The sequence below is a fragment of the Falco naumanni genome, chromosome 2 (genome assembly GCF_017639655.2).
Source record: "Falco naumanni isolate bFalNau1 chromosome 2, bFalNau1.pat, whole genome shotgun sequence".
NCBI classification, from domain to species: Eukaryota; Metazoa; Chordata; class Aves; order Falconiformes; family Falconidae; genus Falco; species Falco naumanni.
The window spans coordinates 79,377,866-79,398,620 of NC_054055.1; the positions used below are offsets into that span (position 1 = coordinate 79,377,866).

A 20,755-nucleotide genomic window follows, 5' to 3' on the forward strand; every position below is an offset into this window, starting at 1 on the left:
CAAGTGGAACAGAAAAATCATTATGTGGCAAACAGAAAGTGACTAAATCAGCACTGAAGTATTTCTCTTCAAAGCTTCTGAAAGGATATCGCTAACAATAGAGAAAGGGAATTAGAAATGAAAAATTCAAATCTATTCAAATGTTCTTTGACATTCAAATGGTGAAATTGTCAGTGTTTGAGGTAAGAGACTTTAGCAAAAGCAATTTAAAGAAAGAACCAATACTCAGATAATAACTTTGAGCATTGCTTCTGCCTAAGCATTCCCAGTAAGAATTTGCATTCTGCTGCTTCAAAGAAACACGGTATTTATCTACAAATACCAGCTATGATCTGATCCTTCTCCTATTTCACATATTCCCCCTACATCAGTGGAAAAATATGGATGTTGTCTCATTGATAATGGATGCTCCTGGTGGTGCAGCTACCTAACTGCCTCACATGGATAATACCCAAAACCGCACTTGGCATGACATGATCAGCCTGTCAGTATAAACCACCACTTGTGCCAGCTGTGCAAAGTTGGCACATGGCTGTTGAGTAGCCAGAAGTGAGCCTCATGCCTGCTTCAAGGGAAGACATGAAGGACAGAAGGTGAGAGCTGGTGGGAGAGCTCTCAGCACAGTACTCAGGCTGCCTGATCTGGAGGAGTATCAGGCATATCAGTATCAGGCATATCTCATCAACATATATGAATACCTGAAGGGAAAGTGCAGAGGGGACAGAGCCAGGCTCTTTTTGGTGGTGCCCAGTGACAGGACTGGAGACAATGGCCACAAGGTGAAACATGGGAGCTTCCCTCTGAGCATCAGGAAACACTTCACTGTGAGGGTGGCTGAGCACTGACACAGGTTGCCCAGAGAGGTGCTGGAGTCTCCATCCTTGAAGATATTTAAAAGTCATCTGGGTATGGACCTGGGCAACTGGCTCTAGCTGATCTTGCTTAAACAGCGGGGCTGGACTAGCCAGTGCCCAGAGGTCCCTTCCAACCTCAACTGTTCTCTGATCCCATGACCCAGTAGGCTTTTGTTGGCAAATTGAAGGAGGCAGGAGAGCCTGTTGCCAGCACGCAGGAGGTCAGTGCTCGTCCTGCTGAGCATGTGCTGAGCAGGAGCTCTGCACCAGCTGTGCTGCGCCTGCATAAGGGGCTCTGTGGCAGAGACACAGCCTCCAGAGCTGCCTGTGTGATGGAGAACAGCCCGCATCTGGTGCCCCGGTTGCTAAGCCAGCTCTGCTGTCATGTGCTGAAGCATAACTGTAGAGAGCTGAAGTGAGCAAAGCAAAGGTTCACGGAGCATACCTCTTTTATAAATAAATACAAAAGAACTAGAGAAGAATTTTAAAAGTGCTGTGAGGGAATATTTACCAATGAGTGAGTGTGCGTGTGTGTGCTCAGATGAGAGGATCCATAACCTCTGAGCTATCCATCTGGGCACTGCCCCCCTCTCCACAGAGATGGCTGTGGATCTAGACAAAATCTCATAGCCCAGCCTCTACAAAAGTTGTATTAGAGTCTTAAATCCAGAAAATGCTACCTGAAAGTTTTTGACCCAGCCCTGTGCACGGTTATAATCAGATTTTTACTTCATAATAAAAATGATAGTGGATTGCTATTTCCAAAGCTGGGTGGCCCACAGATCATACTTTTACAAACTAATTAAAACCAAGTTTAATTTGAAGGAAGTATCTCCCTGACTCCAGTGGAATGAAGCACATAACTGCACATAAAAAAAAAGCATTAGGTATGGAAGGTGCTGGTGCTATAAAATGCTCTGGTACGATACACGCATAAAAATTTGGGGTGGTGCCTCTTTCCTTATTAAAAAAGGCATAGTCAGAAAACAATGGAGACTCCATTGTTTACTCAGACAGTCTTGATCTTCCAACATGATAAAAATTATATGATGATATTTTTGCTCTTAGTGAGCAGAATAGACAGCATGTACATGAACAAAAGGAGCGAGACAAGAGTGGTACCAGAAAGAAAGTAAATACTGTATCTTGACTCTCCATAAATGAAAAATGGTGGTACTAATCTAGTTCTCAAGAAATAAATAACCATATCTTCTTAAGAGTTATCAAAGTTAGAAAAGCAGCAAGGTCAGGACTAGAACAGCTGTTATTTATAAGGACTGAGGTTAAAATTGAGATGAGGATTTTACAAATGATCTGCATTCTAGCAACTGAGCTTTCAGCACTTATGTTCACCAAACTCACCAAGTAAACAAATTCTGAAAAGGTCAGGGAATAGAAATAATCCAAGATATTTCAGAAATTGCACACTGCTAGTGAACTACACTTTGGTAATATTCCTAACTCATAAGTATTCCTTTGATCTAGTGATTTACATAGATATGGAACACATTCATGAGAGAAATAAGAATGGATTGCAGCAGTATATTAATTCATGATAGTATTTTAATCACTATAAGAATAAATCAGTATAAATATAAATGGGAAAAGTAATTTACCAAAATAATTAGAACTGGAAATACAACCTTTTAGGAAAAGCAATAATGAGAAATGTATTTCCTGCATGATAGAGAGGTAAGGAAGGAAAATGTATTTTGAAATACAATAAAGATTGATCACCAAGAAAAAAAATATATTAGTCGCTAAAAGCCATTATCCTAATTTACCCAATAAATTCTAGAAATTAAAATCTAACATGCATTTGGTTTAATGAAAGCCAGGTATGAATTATTCCAAATTACACCTACATTTTGATGCATGTGCCATTTTTACCATATCAAATCACTAAACGCAATTGTATAAGAAATGTTCTCTGCCAACCTAAATAGATTTCTCTCCATTTTCAGACTGAAGAAAAAAACACCATGAGGATGGAAATGCAGGAGCACAGTATTCCTTTTCTCATAACTTCCTCCTCTCCAGATAACATATTCTCTTATATGCTTACTTGTTCCTGGCCGGGCATCAGAAACATCCACCAATGGTCCTGTAGCTTGTGACACTGACTGGTAATGTACTGTGTGGGTGACAGTGAGTGACTTCTGCTTAGACGTCTCTCCAAAGTCAGCATCAGTGAGCAGAACAGTCGATCTGTCATCTATAAGTAAAAAAACCCGTCAGATAATGAGTATGTGAATTTTGGGTTTGCCTTCAGAAGAGCTTTACAGAAAGTCCCCAGACTTATTTTCAGCTGGGTGCCACCACTGACAGAAGCAGCTCCCTCTTCTCTGCAGGACTGAAAGTGACTTTAGAAATTGCACACTGCTAGTGAACTACACTTTGGTAGTATTCCTAACTCATAAGTATTCCTTTGATCTAGTGATTTACAAAGGTATGGAACACATTCATGAGAGAAATAAGAAGAATGGAGTACCAAGTGCATACCACAGCTTGGAAGCCTCTGGGTTTATACTCAGAGTTCATACAAAACTAAAGAATAAGTGTAATTTTCACGTCTACCTGATTTCACCTTAGAGATGTGCAACTGAGACAGGATGTTAAGCATCCTTCCAAAAAGCAGATTTATGTGTCATTATTTTTGGCCCCAATTCCTTCTTTCCCATCTTTTGAACACTGTCTTCTTCCCCTTCATTTTCAGAGAGCTCAGCTGCACTTTTTGATAACATATTGAATTAATTTCTTTTTATTAACATAATTAGTAATTCAGTGAAATCACCTATGCCTTTCCAAAAAAAGGTAGTTGGGTAACATTGCTAACTAACCCTCTAAAAACATCAGCTTTTTCTCCAGAGACAGAACACTACAGAAGGGATGCCCATGACCCAAGATGGTTCTTAGGGAGCTGCTTATTTTTAAACACAAGTACCGCAGTGGAGACAATGGAAATACACTTGCAGGGCAGCTCAGCATCCTTAAGTCCAGTATTTTGCTGTTCTGGAAGCAAAGGGCTAAGTCCTACCAGCTCTCTCTGCACCAAACCTCACTGCTGTAGGTTTGAAAAAGCAGCTTTGGGGAGCTTTATACAAATCATGTGGGTTTCTCTCAACACAGTCAGTCCAGCTGACTCTGGGCTTACCTGCAGCTGCAAAGAAAGGTGAGAGGTGATGCTTGACCTTGGGAAGCACTGGAAGAAAAAGGTGTGCCCTGACCTTTGCTGTGTGGTTCTGCTGTCTATTGCTTCCCTATGGGGTAGGATATATTCATCAGATTTCTACACAGACCTTGGTCCCTACAGAAAGCCAGTGCTACACAGCACTTACTTTTTTTTTTTTTTTTTTTTTTTTTTTTCTTTTTTTTTTTCAATTGTGATCTCTGTATTGTATTTCTTTTGCTCTAAAGAGGCATCTGGTCCACCTAATCATGGAAAGTTTAAAGCAATAAATCTTCCACTGACTTTGTTCTTGCAGAACCACACTTTGCATGCTTTCAGACCTTCTTTTGCATTCTCTACTATCTTTTTATCCATTCATAATAGTAATAAAAGCCACAAGTTCCTGCTATGCTATGCTATATACCTTTGTAATGTATTTTTAAGAGAACTGGCAGCAGTGGGGCTTCCATGCATTTACTAGTCAGCAGAGGTTGATCTGACTCTTCTAAGCATTCCTGGTTTTTAAACTTGACAAGACACCATTAAGGTGAACGGTTCTGCACAATAACACAACTAGCATTTTTTACCCAAAGAAGGCCATAAATAGAACGAGCATTATGAAATCAAATTACTCTGTCTCTGGCAAAAGATGAGCTCTTATTCAGGTTGGGAATAAAGCCTCTTGGCAATAAACTATGTCAAAGACTGCCAAAGTGTCTGCTTATTCTGAGTGCTGTGTGGAGAGCTGGCTATTACCAAGGCATTGATGACCCTGCTACAGTTAAAGCACTAACGGTGTTTCCACTATAACCCCTATTGCTCAGCAACTGTAACTCAAAAGTAAAAACTGTCTTTAGGATGAAGCCTGGCACAGAAGACTGCCTCACAGAGCAAATTTTGGGAAGGCCAAATCAGGATTTTAAAAAGTCTGTATTTCAGGTGAAGCACAGGTCTCCTCTTCAAATCTGCAGCACAAACTGAAATATCCCTTGAGGTCACCCCCATGCCAGACTAACAGCAAGTGTGCAGGGTGTGGAGCTAAAGCAGCTTGTTCCTCCCCAGTGTGGGCATGGACAGGAGATGCAGAGATGCTGCTCCCAGCTTGTGGAACTTTCTTCTCTGGCCACACCATCCCTGGGATCCTGTTATGTTCTCAGCCATTGCAGGCTTCTTTTACACAGATTTTGATCCAAAAAAAGTTAGAAGTCTAGTAAGATTCATCATTCTGGAAGGTATTTGCACAATGTATACCCATACCATCATGAGATCAAGTTGTATTTTTATTCTGTTGAGGTTTCAGGCATCTTGTGTTTAAATTGTTTGGAAAAATCCCCAACACCAAACAATTCTGTTTTTCATGACAGTTAGCTATGTGCCAGCCACATGAGAAATCTTGTTTTGTGTTGCGTGAAACAGCTTAATTTGAATTTTGCATAGATACACAAAAGCTGAAAACTGATCAAAATGTTGAAATATCATTTGCTATGAGCAGGTGGATACAATATGTAATGTTTAAGTTTCAGAAGTTGGCTTTTGTAAATCTTCAAATACTAATATTGTAGATTCAGAATTTCATTTTCCTTGTAAGTAATGCCAGTGATCAAACTGCCTAGTGAGAGCCAAAAGAGAAATCAAAATGAAAATCATTAAAACTGCCAGTCTTCATTTACATTTTCTTCAAGTAAGCTTCATTTTCCTAATGTCCTGCGTTATTTTAAATACTGTACTGAGACTACTTAAAAGTAGAAAATGATTCAAAGGGGAGAAAAAAAAAATCAGTTCAGTTTTCAAATGTGGCAGATTACTTTGTCGCTGTTTTTTCTTGATGTGTGCAGTGGGGAAAAGGCACAGGGTAAAGGAAGTCTACCTAAAAGTCCTGCTACATTAACCAGTGAAAACAAACCCAACAGGAGTTTACCAATAGTCTCCATCGTGTCCCTCTCCTCAATCAGAAGCTGTGCTCTGGGAATGTCTATGTGCATCCTCAGTGTTTGCTGCTGCTTATTAAGTGTATCTGATGTCCTGGTGTTCTTGCTAAAAATAAGAAGAGAGAACACATTAACATTCAGCCTAAATGAAAAGGTATTTGCAAATTTCCTCATTTTAAATATGTCCCGCTAAACAAAAAATTATATAACCATAATCAGCAAAAACACTCATACATATTATTTTCCCCCTCTTCAGAACAAGTGCATGGTATTACTGACAAGCCATTAGATGAATGCACAGTGTTGAAGGATTTGGTCTATTCTTTATTAGTAGAAATCTCCTGAAAATATTATCGTTTTCTTCAAGTGTTGTCATATAATGAAATTAGAAGAAATACTTTGCAAGATGGAACTTTTCTTTCATTCCTCATGAATATGAATAAACACATAGCTAATCAAACAGGTTGGTAGGAGAATGATGTCTTGAGTAATTTCTAATTATTTTTTTTTACTTTTCCATATTTTTCATTAGATAAATTCCATATATCACTAGATTTGATAAATAAAAACAAATTAATAACTAGGGAATCCATTAATGAATTGCATTAAATGAATAAAGGTATTAGTCCCATTGATGTTCCAAGACTAAAACTGAAAATCTTGTTTACATTTATGGATTATTTCTAATTGATTGATGCAATATTCTAAAAAAGAGCATAAACCAATTATTCTATCATTGTGCAAATTGAAACAATTTCATTTCAAAGTCTGTGTACCAGAAAATGACTTCGTAAATGAGCTGTCTACTGAAAGTAAATGAAAAAGGATAGCAGAACTGAGTGCTACAATAATTCCTAGTACAGAGCTTGCATCAAGAAAGCTTTAGATTGCATTAAAAACCCAGGAACTTTTCAGCCTTTTAGATGTAATTACTCTTTGCAGGACAGGAGATATTTGCAAATACTTCTTTACGCAGGGAGGCTGAGGAAAGTTAAGACAAATCAGCCAGTAGTGTGATCCAAGTGCTTGCACTTCAAAGAGCTTTAAAATCCAAGTGGAGGCTCATTTTCTAGTGTAAAATAGCTGTAGATCACTTGGTTTAATTCTCCTTTGGCAATGAATTATTGTTGCTAATGGAATCAGCAGAGGACTATTAAGCTGCTTGATGATAAGCTCACTTCTTTCCTGAGTGTGAGCTTCTATACAGGAGATTAACGCATGTGTGATGAGCCCACATCTCCAGACAACTTGCCTTAACTTCCTGCTGTGTCTCCATGTCACCAAGACCTAACTACTGCAGGTTTGGAGGTTCTCCTACAGTCCTTTTAAAGAGGAATTTCCTCATCATGTGGTCCATAATCCTGCTCCAAATCCAAGCGTGAGGTCTGCAAGGCGCACAGGTACACCTGTCTGGCTGATTGTGACCTTTTGGCTTTCCCTGCTCTTGTGGCCCCCAGCGTTAACACCATCTATGCATCTCAAATTTTAATGTCTCTGTCTTTACCTGGGTGGTTAGGTGGTACTGTTGCCATCATATACAGTTGGATAGTTGAAATGAATTCAAACAGCCTACAACTGGTGCCTTATTTAATTTAATCATGGTGGAAGCAAAATATCAAGAGAGCTACCCAAGGGTGGCCAGACTTTTCTCTGTCTATAATCAGGGAAGCACAGTAGTTACAGTATCTTATTAAGCACATAAATTTTCAAAGACATTTAGAATCCTAAAATGCAGATAAATTCCACACTGACATTCTTGAAGTCTCTGCAAAGTCTCTGCATTGATTAAATGCCACTCTCCTATTGGTTTCCACTCAAGTTGCTGAAATGTTAAGAGAATCAGAGACTTACATATTATCTGCAATGCCAAATATGCTTGAATACATGCCCTTGAAAAGTCACACTAATTTGGTCTCGTCCAAGATCATAGAGGAAACCTGTGATCTGTTAGAAAACTGAATTTCTGAGGTCCAATTTCAATTAATAATCAATAATTGAACAGTTACAGGACACACACAATCAGATACATGCAGAATCTGTGCAATACATTACTGAGTCTAATAAATGCAGCATTGCACCCTTCCTTTGCTCACCAGGGATGCAGGAGATACAGGGATCAAATCAAACATCTTCCTCAGAGAACGCAGACCCCAGAACCACAGTGAGACCTAGAAGCTCTTCTGCAGTACGAATGCTCTATATCCCTACTATTGCAAAGTACTCAACTGCACAAAAGGTATTGTTTGGACCACAAGGAGCAGGAGGACGGTTCCCCAGGTTTGCAGTTACACTGCTCACCTGCCACAAAATAATTCTGAATCCCATTCTTGGCTCCAGGGATAGCTTTATGCAAAATACATGGAAGGTCCTTCAAGCCAGAACTGGATTCCAGGCATCTCTATATTCAGGAAAATTCCCTACTATGCTCAAGGTTATGCATTGTTTTGTGTGATCTCTCTCCTCCTCCTTACTGGTCTAATTAATTCTCTTGTATACAGTGGTACAGTGACATGAAGTGTCCAAACACAGAACAGGCAATTGGCAGTAGCAAGAGGGTTGCTGCCAATTAGCATGCTATCTCTTTCTGGCTCAGGGAATTCTGAATTATTTTCTGCAGATTATAAAAACTTAAGGTGCCAACAGCAATTAATTGCCTCTAGGGATTGGCAGCGAGGCAGATTTTTAGGACTGCAGTTCTGAAGTTTGGTGCCCAAGTATTTCCTAACCTAGGAAAATTCAGGCATCAAAGTATTGTAACAGTCTGGTGCGTGAGGAGTCCAATGATTAATTCTTTAAAGGGAGGAAACTTACCTACCTAGATTTTCCTTAAGGTACAGATACACAACTCCCAAACTTAAACATGAGCTATGGTTATTCCTTACCTGTCAGACCTTGTAAGGATCTGTGTATAATACAATTAATTCCCTCTGGCTCAATGAATCCCTGAGCTCCAAATTGTTAAGAGACTGGGAGCCTGTCTGGAGAACGAGTCTGTATGCATTTACTGTAGTCTTTTACTCTACCAAGGTGTCTGTTTTTGGCCACTAAGACAGACAGATACTTGGGTACATAGGCCTTTGGGTCTGATTGAACACAGCTTTTATGTACAGTCTGTGCATAAACGGGCCTTCTTCCAGAGGTAGTAAAATGTATAAGGTATTTTGAAAGAGTGTGCATAGTTAGAACACCCCTTTTTACACAGTCTTTCTGGACATTTAACAAAAAAATACTTACTTGACTGACTGAAAATACCTGTATGCACAGGAGAGGGTTAAACCCATCAGGCTAGTTATGTAAAGGGATTAAATACGGTGATCTGTAAAGCCAATGTTATTCTCGGTCCTTGGCAGAGATTCAAGCCACCTCAGTTTCCTGATGTCTAAGCTGGTTGTTGTAAAAACACACAGAAAACTAAATCTTGTAAGTAATTGGCCTGGAAGAGGAATATTTGAGAAAAGATTCCTCAACTTGTCTTCAGTATTAGAAAGCTCAATTAATTGCTATCCTGATTCACAGTGAAGTGTTACAAAGAAGTTGGCTGAACCACTGCTTTCACCCAAAAAAAGACATAAAATACCTGTGATTGTACAGCAGCAGGGATTTTTATTTGTGAGTTTAAGGTATCAGCAACAAGTTGTGCTGCTCGCGTCTAAACTGCTAACTACTGGGGCTTATCCTGCTCCCAAAACGTCTGACTTACACAGCCAAAGCCAACAAATTTCAAAGCAAAGACTAAAGCTTCTTTCTTAATCTGCTTTACATATGCTCATAAGAATCTCCTCAAAGGGAAAGAGACACAAAGCTCTCTCCATGCCTCACACCTTCCTACCAAGCCGGCATGCACCTTTTCTGTTCTCCGTCCAATACTTAAACAGCAAAGCACAACCCACGGCATATCCTCTTTCTTGATATTGGTATCATAGATTTTGGTGAAATCTAAAAGACATAAAATATCAGGAGCTTTATGATGTGTGCCTATTGCTTTGGAGAGGGCCTATTATCCTTTGATTATTAACATGCTAAATCTTCAGGAACATCTAGTGATGGTGGGTAGCTCCGGTTTTGGTTGGAGGTATTTCACAGATTTATCACAAGTGACAGAGAACTTAGCCTGTAGAAAGCAGGCTCCCCAAACCAGCATCACTTTGGGAGCTCCAGGTTATGACACATGTGCAAATGTAGGCTTATAGCCCCTGCTTTCTTTAAAGTCCTGTTTAAATAATGATTTGCCTTTGTTCACACTTTCAGAAGAGAAATACAGAACATGACTATTTATTAAAACCAAGCTTGTTTTTTAATGAAATGGGAGAAACTGACTTGATGATCATATTTCAATGCTAGTGAAAAGAAAAGCAAAAAGGAAAGGGTAGCAGATGAGTTACCCAGAAAACCAGCTCTGAACTAAAGGCTGGGAAGGGACCTGACTGCTCTCTGAGTACATCAGGCAGGGAGGGCAAAAGGACTTCTTTAATTTGAAGGTCAACACCAGCAGAAGAAATACTGGGTCAAAACTTATTTTGGCAGTTTGATAAAGTTTTCTAAGTATCAGAGGAGTGAGGCTCTGACATGCCCTTGCAGAAGTGGTGACAAGACTAGTGAAGCTCACCAGGGTTAAGGCAGAGGTTTACCAGTTTTGCAGAGGTGTTATGTGTAGTTGTCACTGGGACTGAATATCTTCATCCAGGAGTTTCAGCCAGTTTGTATTGTGTTTCTTTAGGGAACAGAATTGTTGCATATGCTAATCTCTGCTGTTTTCTGTGACACCAGAAAATATCTGAGTGTATCTTCTTGAAGCTGCTTAACCCTGCAATCCACTGCTAGCAGAGGTTTCTAACTGGCAGATAGGAGGGGTATGACCTGATCTGCATGATGAGTCTTGTTAACATCAGTGGGACTATTCAGAGGTATTCACAGACTGATGGCGTAGAGCTGAGTTTGCACTAAAATCATCCATGATGTATATTCTTACAGTAGCAGGTGAAGATTACCATGGGTGAGGAAGCTTAGAGTACGGTAAGTTTTGTAAAATATCTGTGACATTCTCAAATTTGTTGCTTAAAAACAAAAAGACCAAATCTCATTTGAACTTAAAAATAATCTTTTGGTGATCCCATTTTCAACTATATGCAGCAGTTTTAAAGTTCAGTATGTTCCCCAGACAAAACAATAAACATTGAATAAATGAAATTTCCATCTTTGAAAGAACTGTGGCGCCAGAGTAGTCATTCTGTTGCAATTTAACTACTGAATTAGATTTCTGGTTGTTGAGCTGTTGGAACAGAACTGAAAAATAATAAATGGATTTACCTGTGCTTCTATACCTTTGGGTATAAGCTGCTAGCAATAGTGAATTACGTAAGTATAACTGTAAAGTTTAGAGATACTTGCATCCAGGCACTTACTGCCTTCAGTCAGATGACCTCTGAAGAGTAATTACTTTGGCACGTATTATGAAAATGTTTTTCTGAATAGGAAAAATGTCCAAATGGACCTACATAGCTTCCATAATTTAATCTACTAACACAAGAGTGTTCAGTTTTTTACCAATGTATTCCCTCACAGATACTGTCCACAATTTGACTTTTTTCTCCCATTTGCTACCAACAATGTGTCCTAGTTCTTAATACACAGTCAAACAGTGAATTTCAAAAAGGATTTAGGAATAGAAGGTTTACTTCTCTGTTTGTCCCTATAATAATTTTTAAACATGATGCCATAATTGACAGACATTTTTCAATTTAAAAACATTAAAACTATTCTTACCTCATAAGCATTTCAGCCAAACTCTTTGCATCTAGAAGAAAATAGAAGAAATGTCATCACAAATTAAAATGTATTTGACAGATTGATTATTAGGAAGTAAGCAGGTCGAATCAGCCATGTGTAAGATCATCAGATCAGTAATAAAATAACCTCTAAAAGTCCCTACTTTTGCTGAAACCGCATTTCTGCTGCAGACAGCCCCATTTAGTTCCTCAGTAGCACCAAAGATGCTTAGAGGTGTACAAGATAGGTGTACAGGAGGTGGCTTATTCCTGCATGGATCAGTCCTGCAAAATGAGGTGTTGCTGAAGGAGAAATATTCCTCCTGTTGTTGCAATTGCTGATATTATTAGCATAAAATTCTTTGGAGATACAATTATTCTGATACTGATCAGATCAAATCACACAGATTAAGGTTGGTTCACCCAGTGTTCTTCAGGTAGCTTTCTGTAAAACTTTATCAACATAATATAATGATTTCTGTAGTATTATCCAGCAAAAGTAGACAGCAATGCTTTGTTCTGCTACAGTCTGCCACTAAACAAACTCACTCTAAAAATGCTGACTTGAGAGTCCTTAAGTATATCACACAGCAACAAAGCAGCCTTTTGTGCAACCAAGTGAAGCAAATCTGAGAAGAAAACAATTCCAAGTTCTAAGTCTTCAAACAACTATCCTATTATGTAAAACTTTAAATTTCTTCTTTAATCTGCTGCTCATAAATCTACCAGCACCTGCCAAGACATTTACTAAATTTGTCTTTGTTTTCTCCATCTCACCTTTTTTATTCCTTAATCACCTTCTAGCTCTCCTACACCTACTACAACTTCCTTGCTTGTGATCCTATTAAATATCCTGCTTTTAACATTCAAAGGATGCAAGCAGAAACAAACCACCATCTTAATGCATTGATCTGGCTACGTTTGTATTCGTTATCAAAAGGAATGGACAAAAGGCTTTTTTTATTCATAAAAAAACCTCAGCCAAACCCCATCCATCCACTTTGTACATTCTGTTCCTCTGACACTGTGCCAGTTTGCCTGTCTTTAGATTTATTCTTCACCTACTACTTGAGAAGCTGAAATTCTCTGCTTCCTCTAGGTCTGTTTGCTCCACTCCTTTATTTTTAATATTCCTCTACCCCTTTTCAGCACAAATCATGGCAAATTCCTGATGGAGGGAAGGACTCTTCATCTGAGATGTCCCATCTAATCCAAATGGTGCTCCATTTAGGCACTCGGACTTTCTATTTTTCACTTTATTTGGGATTGCCTTTTGCTGTTAACACTCTTACAAAAGTGGTACTACACAGTAGATGGCAATGTCTCTATCAACCAAAATCTGTATCTATACCACTATACCACTGCTGCTGCTCCCGAATGATAGCAGAAATAGTTCTTCTACTGACTTCTAAGGACCAGGAAGGGACACAGTTTTTCGAAGAATACAAGGGGGGAAAAAAAAAAAAAAAAAAGGAAGCTCTGGTTCAAAATGATGGTTCTTTTCAGCAAACTTTATGAGGCTTCTTGTCATTCTAACAGCAAAAGGATCACGAAGAGACTATGCACACATTCTCCCCCTGGCACACATAAGAAGAGCGATTTAATATGCAAAAATATTTTTATTCAGGTAGCAGCTTTTGTGAAGCAATTGCTGTCTCCTTAAGTGAAGACTACGGATACTTGTGCAAGTAATTCACAACTCAAGAAAAGCTGAAGGGACAAAGTTGAAGGTCGCTTGTTGCGATGCCATTCAGTTTGCTTTTTAGATTTGTTAGCCAGGATTACATGACAAACAACTTCCCTTAGATGTTCTCAGGTGCTGCACAGCATATAGCTGTATTCCATGATACCTCTGGAAAAAGAATTGCGTTTTCACCATTAAATGTATGTGGCATATATTCAGATGCTCATCAACATATATGCATTCTTGGTCAAAGAGATACAAAGCAGATTGTGCATCTTCAATCAAAAATAACATGAGGCATCATGCAAGATCCTGTTACATGTCAAAAGCCAAATGAAGAAGCACTGTGGACACACAGACACCCTCCCACCCCCACCCCCACCCCCCCTCCATCAGCGGGCTTTAAATGTATTAGTTATTCCAGCAGATTGTCACAACGGTCAGTAGCATTGCTGCAATTAATGATGGCTGCACTGGGCATACAAGCTAATGTAGGACTGGAACAAAACAAATGTCCCAAGGAGATAAAGGATCTTATGTATCTGTTCAAAGCAAAACCCAGAAGCTTAAAAGCAACTGAATATGAAAACAGTGTGTCCATAACATCAGCTACAGGAGAAATGCCAGTTTCACAAATCAATGAATATAGACTATAGATTGTGATGTGTATTTCCTACATTACACTGTTGATCAACAAATTGAGAATACTTCGTAAAGTGAGTCAGTATCCCTGCCAGTGTCATATCTCCCAGCTTTCAGGTGTGGAAAAGAGGGCTTGGGGTGACCATGAATGACAGAGCAAAGGGAGTAATCACCCGTGCCAGTCAAGCATCACCCCACACCTTAGTGAAAAAGACAAACCGCTCCTTACTGTGGGTTTGACACATGACTGTGCTGACAGGAGCTAACCTGGCGAAAGCCCTCACTTCTATCTGCTGGGGAAGCTGCCTTTAAAATTCTTAACACATCTGCCTTGGCCCCTGGGAAATCAGGGACTGTGATACAGTTTTAAATTGCATGCTGCCACTTCTGAACTATCATGCCACATTGATACTTTCTGCTTGGATTAAGGTGAATTGGATTTAAAAAGAAAGGGAAAGCTATTACAGTAGTAGTGGAGCTAGGTTAAGGTTAATAGTAAGGAGAAAGAATGGTAAGTTATCAGTTTTCTCGGTTATAATATGGGCTGACCTACTGAATGGCTGCATGAACTCCAGCAGTCAGTGGACCTATTTGTGACCTGACCTGTGGAACACAGGGAAAATCAGGGGTTTGCTGAAAACTACTCTTTCTTTCTAAACAGAGTGCTCCTGAGGAAATAGATAATGCTGGGTGTGACACAGGCAGAATACAGAGGTTTATCTGTCCCTATATGCTAAAACAAGAAGTAAAAGGATTAAGAATGGAGAGATTGCTGGTTTTATGCTACATTTACCCCACAGAAACTGGAACCACAAGCCCATTTTCTATAAGCACAGATACAAATGTTTGCATGCAGAGTGTACTGCAAATAAATCTGCAATTCCCACTCCTCTCTGTCAAGCAGGTTCAAAGAAAACACATCTCCTGGAGCCACAAAGGCAAGAATTACATCTGTAACTTGTATAAATTCTTTTAAAAGGTTCCACTGTGGAAACTATATTTCTGATGTAGACTAGAGGAAACTTGATGGAATCATGATATAGGAAAAATGAGTCCTGTGCCTCAGAGAAATTCCACCAGGTGATACAGATCAAGTGATAATGACAGGATTTGAATTTCAAAACTAATTCAGATAACAGCTGAACACAACAACTACTAGAGCAAAACTTTTTTTTTTTTTTTTTTGGTTAGGAGATCAGAAAAACTTGCACACAGTACTTTTTTAAAGAACATACTAAGGAGTCCTGTAAAACAGCAATACTGATTGTCAGCAAGACTTAGAAGATGAAGTAACCTCCAGAAGAGCAGAAAATGGCTAACATGGGATCAGTCTTGAAAAAGAATGAATATAAAAAATCTGAGCTGCTGAAGTCCTATCAATCTGATCTTGGCAATGAGTAAGATGACTAAAAAAATGGAATGAAGCTTGATGAAATAAATTAAAGGAGATGGAATAATGGAGGCTCATCAATAAAGACTTGTGGTCCATCAGCCATATCCAAGAAAGTTTATTTTTCAAAAATGAGATAAAAATTCTCTGAGAATTGATGACACTGAAAACACTCCCGCTGAGTTATGATTAAATAACATTGAAGTATTATATTTTTCCAGAGCAAAGTTTTGATACCTCAAAAAATTTTAATAACAAAGTAGCATGATGCAAAAAAACTAACACAGCAGCCATTTTACATGGGTTTCAACATATTCAAAATACAATCTTAAGCAGAGAATCATTGTTTAGTATTTATTGTCATCATGCGCCACGGGACATCATGCCGTTGGTACTTTTATCACCTGCCAGGAGTTAATGAAATAATATCTGATAAAAGTTTTAAAATTACAGAAGAATTAGGTATCTAAAATATAAGAAGATGCCAGGTCACTGAACTGTAACAATCTGGATCATCATTAGTATAAGGTCATATATCAAGAATAAAAGCCATAGCTTAGCTACACAATGTTATTCTGTTGCACTGTAATCAGAGAATTGTCAGATGATCTCAATGCATAAGATGTTAAACACAAACCCTTAAAAGAATGCTATACCAAAAAAAGTGATCCTTGGAGATGCAGACGGAAGACCATAAAGGGAAAGAAGAAAGGCTGTTAGCTTTCTATCTGATACTGATAATGTCTGTTGCTGGAATACTGTGTTAATTTCTAGCTTACACAGATGAGGAAAGCTACATAAAGATTGCAAAGGGACCAGATAAAAGCCTCGAAATTAATAAATGATGGGAAAACTACAGAGAGAAATTAAAGAATATTTATCTGTTTCATTTATCAATGAAAACATGAAGAAATTACTTGGTCACCACCATGTAAAAGGAGTATCCTCAGAGGCTGAAAATATGACACAAAAACATTCAGCCTGTGTACGGCACAGAGAAGTATAAGAGGACAAGATGGCTGGGATGTCAAGCTGTAGCTTGATAAATTCAGATAAGAAATGAGACACAACTTTTACAGAAATGGTAGTTAAGTGCTGATGACATCCAAAGTACTGATGAATTCTTTGTCACTGCCTATGTTTAAATGAAGTTCAGATATCTTTCTAAATTTCTGTATTCTGAGAGGAAATAATTCAGACAAGTTTTACGTTATGCAAAAGCCATACTGGCCATGATCATCAGCCTTCCTTAAGGGACTGTAACTCAAGAATCTATGAATATTTTTAAATTAACCATGGAAAACTAAATATGCACAGCCATCATTTCCTGGAGCCATGGAGCTCAAAATATCCTGCTCATTACTGGATGGAATTCCACAGTATTTCTGAGAAGATAACACTTCCTTCACCCTTAATCCACCACTCTTTTTGATGAAAAAAACTGCACAGAGGTAAATGACTTAAAAGGTTTTGAATGAGAAACTTATTATACAAGCTAAAGCATCCAGATGCCCTGATTTCCAGAGCTGTGTATGAACCATAAGGCTAGTTATCCTCTTTGATGTATGACTTTGCCCATGGCCAAGAGCCCTGTATCTCTGTCTTTTTTTGCAAAAACGTCCAAGATATTGTTACAAAGACAAAATGAGACCTAAAAGAGAGAGGAGTAGATGCTAAGGTGAGGTGGAACACGCAGGGTTGGTCCTGGTTTTAATACATGTCATGATCATATTTTGGTTAAAATACAAACAACTAAACAATTTAGTTGCTTTTAGAAATCATTAAACTTACCTGTACAGAAAATAAATCACTTTACTATTTATTCAGTGTGTGATTTGTAAGGCTTTTTCCCAAATACCTTTAGTGTAAAGTCTGCTGTTGTGCACTAGTGGAAAACCTAGTGCAGAAGTGGCAGACTGCAAGGGTCAAAAAACCTGGCTGTGTCTCAGCCAGGGGTATTTACTAAAGCTCTGATAAATCTGGCTTAATTCACAGATCTAAAAATTATTCACACAACAAACACCTGAACTGAATAAGCATTAGAGAAATGTGCAGGTCAGTGACAATGAAAGGTCAGTGAACAATGAAGTGGTGTTGTAATAGTGCTGTTATAACACATCATAGGGAAAAAGACGTGGCAACAAAGCTGAGAATATCTGATGGTGTTTTCTAGCCTACTAACATCTGGCTACTTTCACTTTATAATTTGGGATTCATGGTTTGCATCTGCTGGAATAATGAAATCCCCTCATCTTTAGAACATCTAATTTCACCCTTGGAAAAAAATACAGTTTTAGGTTAATAAGACCATTCACAAGGGAAACAACAACAGAAAAAGGAAAATAAGCAAACACCAACATATGAGGATTATTTTCTTTTCCCCCATGCAAAATAACAATGGACACATGACCTATTTTTTAGAAACTTACTACCAAATGAAAAAGAAGGAATTTCTGTAGAAAACACACATGCTTTGTTGCCCATGTCTGTTATGTATTGCAGGAAAATGATACCAACGGGGGACTGAACATTTTGGTCATGTGCAACCCCGCTTGTACTCCCCTGTTCAGGCAGCATGCATATGTAGAAGTGCCACAGCTCTCATCTTACCTCGCAGCCTCTTCAGTCTCTGCTCCCTCCTCCTCCTCCGCACGATCAGCAGCATCACAAAGAGCAGCAAGACCCCAACCAAGATACAGGAAATGGTCACCAGCATCTTTAGCCCTTCGTTGGTTGCCAGCCCTTCCTCACTTTGCACAACTGACTTAATGAGTGGAGGGATTGTACCTGGAAACAGTTTCATGATATTAGATGCCTATTAATGAAGACAAAAGATTGAGTTCTCAGGGAATATGGCACGTTATATGCTTCAGCTGCATGCAGAACATTAAGAAGGATTTGTCATGTTCAGAGTGGATGCTATGTTTGCATGTGTGATGGCCACGCACATGTAACCAGTCACACTAGTAACAAGGTACTGACTGCAGAGACTCAGAGATTACCAGAAATCAAGAAGTGCATTCATTGATGAAAGAAACCATGTACATTATACAGTCAAGTGCTATGATTAATTTTAAGTCATATCTAATCAGTACAAAGCCATAAGAGATCTCAGAATTACTGCCTACATCTACTACACCTTACTGTGGGAAAATAGCACTCAACATACTCATACTTCCTGCTGGACTCCTCTTTGTTAGGAACATATTTGACAAAGTTCATTTTGTGCTACACACATCAGGTGAATCCTTCGCAAAGAAACATTCTTCTATCACATCTTAGGGATGCAGCAGTGATATTGATCTGAAATTCAGATAGCCAACCTGATGGTAATTTGCTAAAGAGTGTCTGACATTATACTCATCAGTAAAACAGGAGAGTAACGCTGGATAGAAACAATCAGATCTGGAGAGTGAAATGAGGGAAATGAATCTATAAACTACTGGCATCGGCAGGCAGCTCACTTTTTCATTTTGGGACATATTTGCATTTTGAATATACCTGGCTTCCTGGTATAATACTTGAACATTTCAATTCTTTTTTCTTTACTTCTAAAGGATGTGAGAAGAATGCAGCACTTTCTTCGGAAGGCTGTTTAGTCGTGGAAGACTTCCCACTCACTTCCTGATTACTATTAAACTGCTGAATGCAACCAGAAATGAGGCTATAAAATGCAGATTTGTTTGAAATGAGTAGAAACACACAAGTATTGTGAACTGTGATGACTTTCGATGGAAGCTATTTAAATTTAACCGGTCACTGAAACATAAAAGCAGCTACTTGCTAAAAGGATAGGAGGGTGCGATAGCAAAACAGGTATATCCTTTTTTACATTTTAATTGTTGCATTGAGTGATATAGTTATATCTCATTATGTACCATACGGTATCAGGGGAAAAAATAGTGATATGATGCAGTACAATGTGAGTGCCATAACCACAGTCAAAATGTAGAATTCTAAGTCATGTTTTTTTCAGAAGAGCTATCTGAGTTACATATAATGAGAAAGGTAGTTCCCTAAAGGAATGAAGATAAACAGAAAAGCTACAACCATCCAAACCTGTATCAGGTACTTCAGTGAATTTATTTTCTTACAAATTCGTTTGGAATATTTTTCTACTGGTACATTGCAGCTCTTCCCCATAACTTCCCTTCTTTTTCTAATTTTCCATTTATTGGAATAAACACACAGCAGGATTTTTTCATCTTGTCTTAACTGACATGCAGTTTTTGCACTACTCTAAAGGCAAACAAAATGATTAGATGAAGAAATGGAAAGAATTTCAAGCTCCTGAAGGTAATACTAATAACTGTCTCTAAATCCTTCTAAGACCTCCTGAAGATTAAAGGGCCAAATTTTGCTCTGAATTAAAGTCACATGGACCATTGGCTAAGGACAGTTGGGTTCAGGACTACCTAAAATTCTGTCTTGCTCTCCTTAATACTTTGATGAAAATCAAATTATGAATGGCCTTAATTCCAATTAAATCTTAAGTGTTTAGGTAAGTGATTATCATTTTCCATGCCTCTTCCAAGTAAAGTGTAAACCTCATAACTCTATATACAGGCATTACAAGCTTAGTTAAAAAAAACATACTGCAAGCTTAAAAATCCTTCCCATTACCCATCTGTGGATATTCAGCAGTTGTGTGAGAAGTTACCAAAAAATAAACCTGCTATCCATTGAGAAAACACCATTTCAACATTTGTTGTCATTCTAGGTGTTGCCTAGGAGTAGAACAGTCAAAGCATTTCTCAGAACAAAGTCCCAGACAAATTGGGAGGTTGCTTTTTCTTTTTTCTGTTTTTTTTGGGTTTTGTTTTTGTTTTGTTTTTTTTTTGTTTTTTTTTTTTTTTTTCCAGGTCAATACACCATCATCCTTTCTCAGCCTGCTTTACTGGGGCTTCATAGAAGTTGTAACTTGAATGTCTCTAACCTCATTTTCCCCTATGCTGCAGCCCTTCCTCCATCTCCCTTTGTACCTTGTGACTTTAGGACTACCAAGTGTTTTCCTGTGTCCTAACTGTTCTTCATGGTAGGAAGTCCCTTGGTGGGCTAGAATCAATTAGCATAGTTTAGAGCACCTACCAAGCTGACCTGATTTAATGCAGGACTACTGAGTAGCTGATCTCTGAGGCGGGAAGCTTCTTTGCAGTGCTACACACTACAGCTGCACATTGCTAAAAATATCTCCTTAAGTATTGACTGCAAATGTTCTGAAAAACAAGGGGCAGGAAGGTCATAAAATCTATAAGCTGAAAATGGTTAGCTGCAATATCTATGAACAGAAAGCAGAAAGTTGCACGTAGATCTGTTATTAACC

General features: G+C 38.5%; 1 protein-coding gene across 1 annotated transcript in view; it reads right to left on the minus strand.

Moving 5' to 3' along the window:
* The window catches only part of DSCAM (DS cell adhesion molecule), a 467,719-nt gene that overhangs the window by 24,728 nt on the left and 422,236 nt on the right, over positions 1 to 20,755 (minus strand). The window contains exons 27-30 of the mRNA XM_040585109.1: positions 18,043 to 18,219; positions 11,715 to 11,745; positions 5,942 to 6,057; positions 2,920 to 3,069 (exon numbers count right to left, since the gene is read on the minus strand). Coding sequence (XP_040441043.1) covers positions 2,920 to 3,069; positions 5,942 to 6,057; positions 11,715 to 11,745; positions 18,043 to 18,219 — 474 coding nt within the window. The remainder of the gene's footprint in view (positions 1 to 2,919; positions 3,070 to 5,941; positions 6,058 to 11,714; positions 11,746 to 18,042; positions 18,220 to 20,755) is intronic.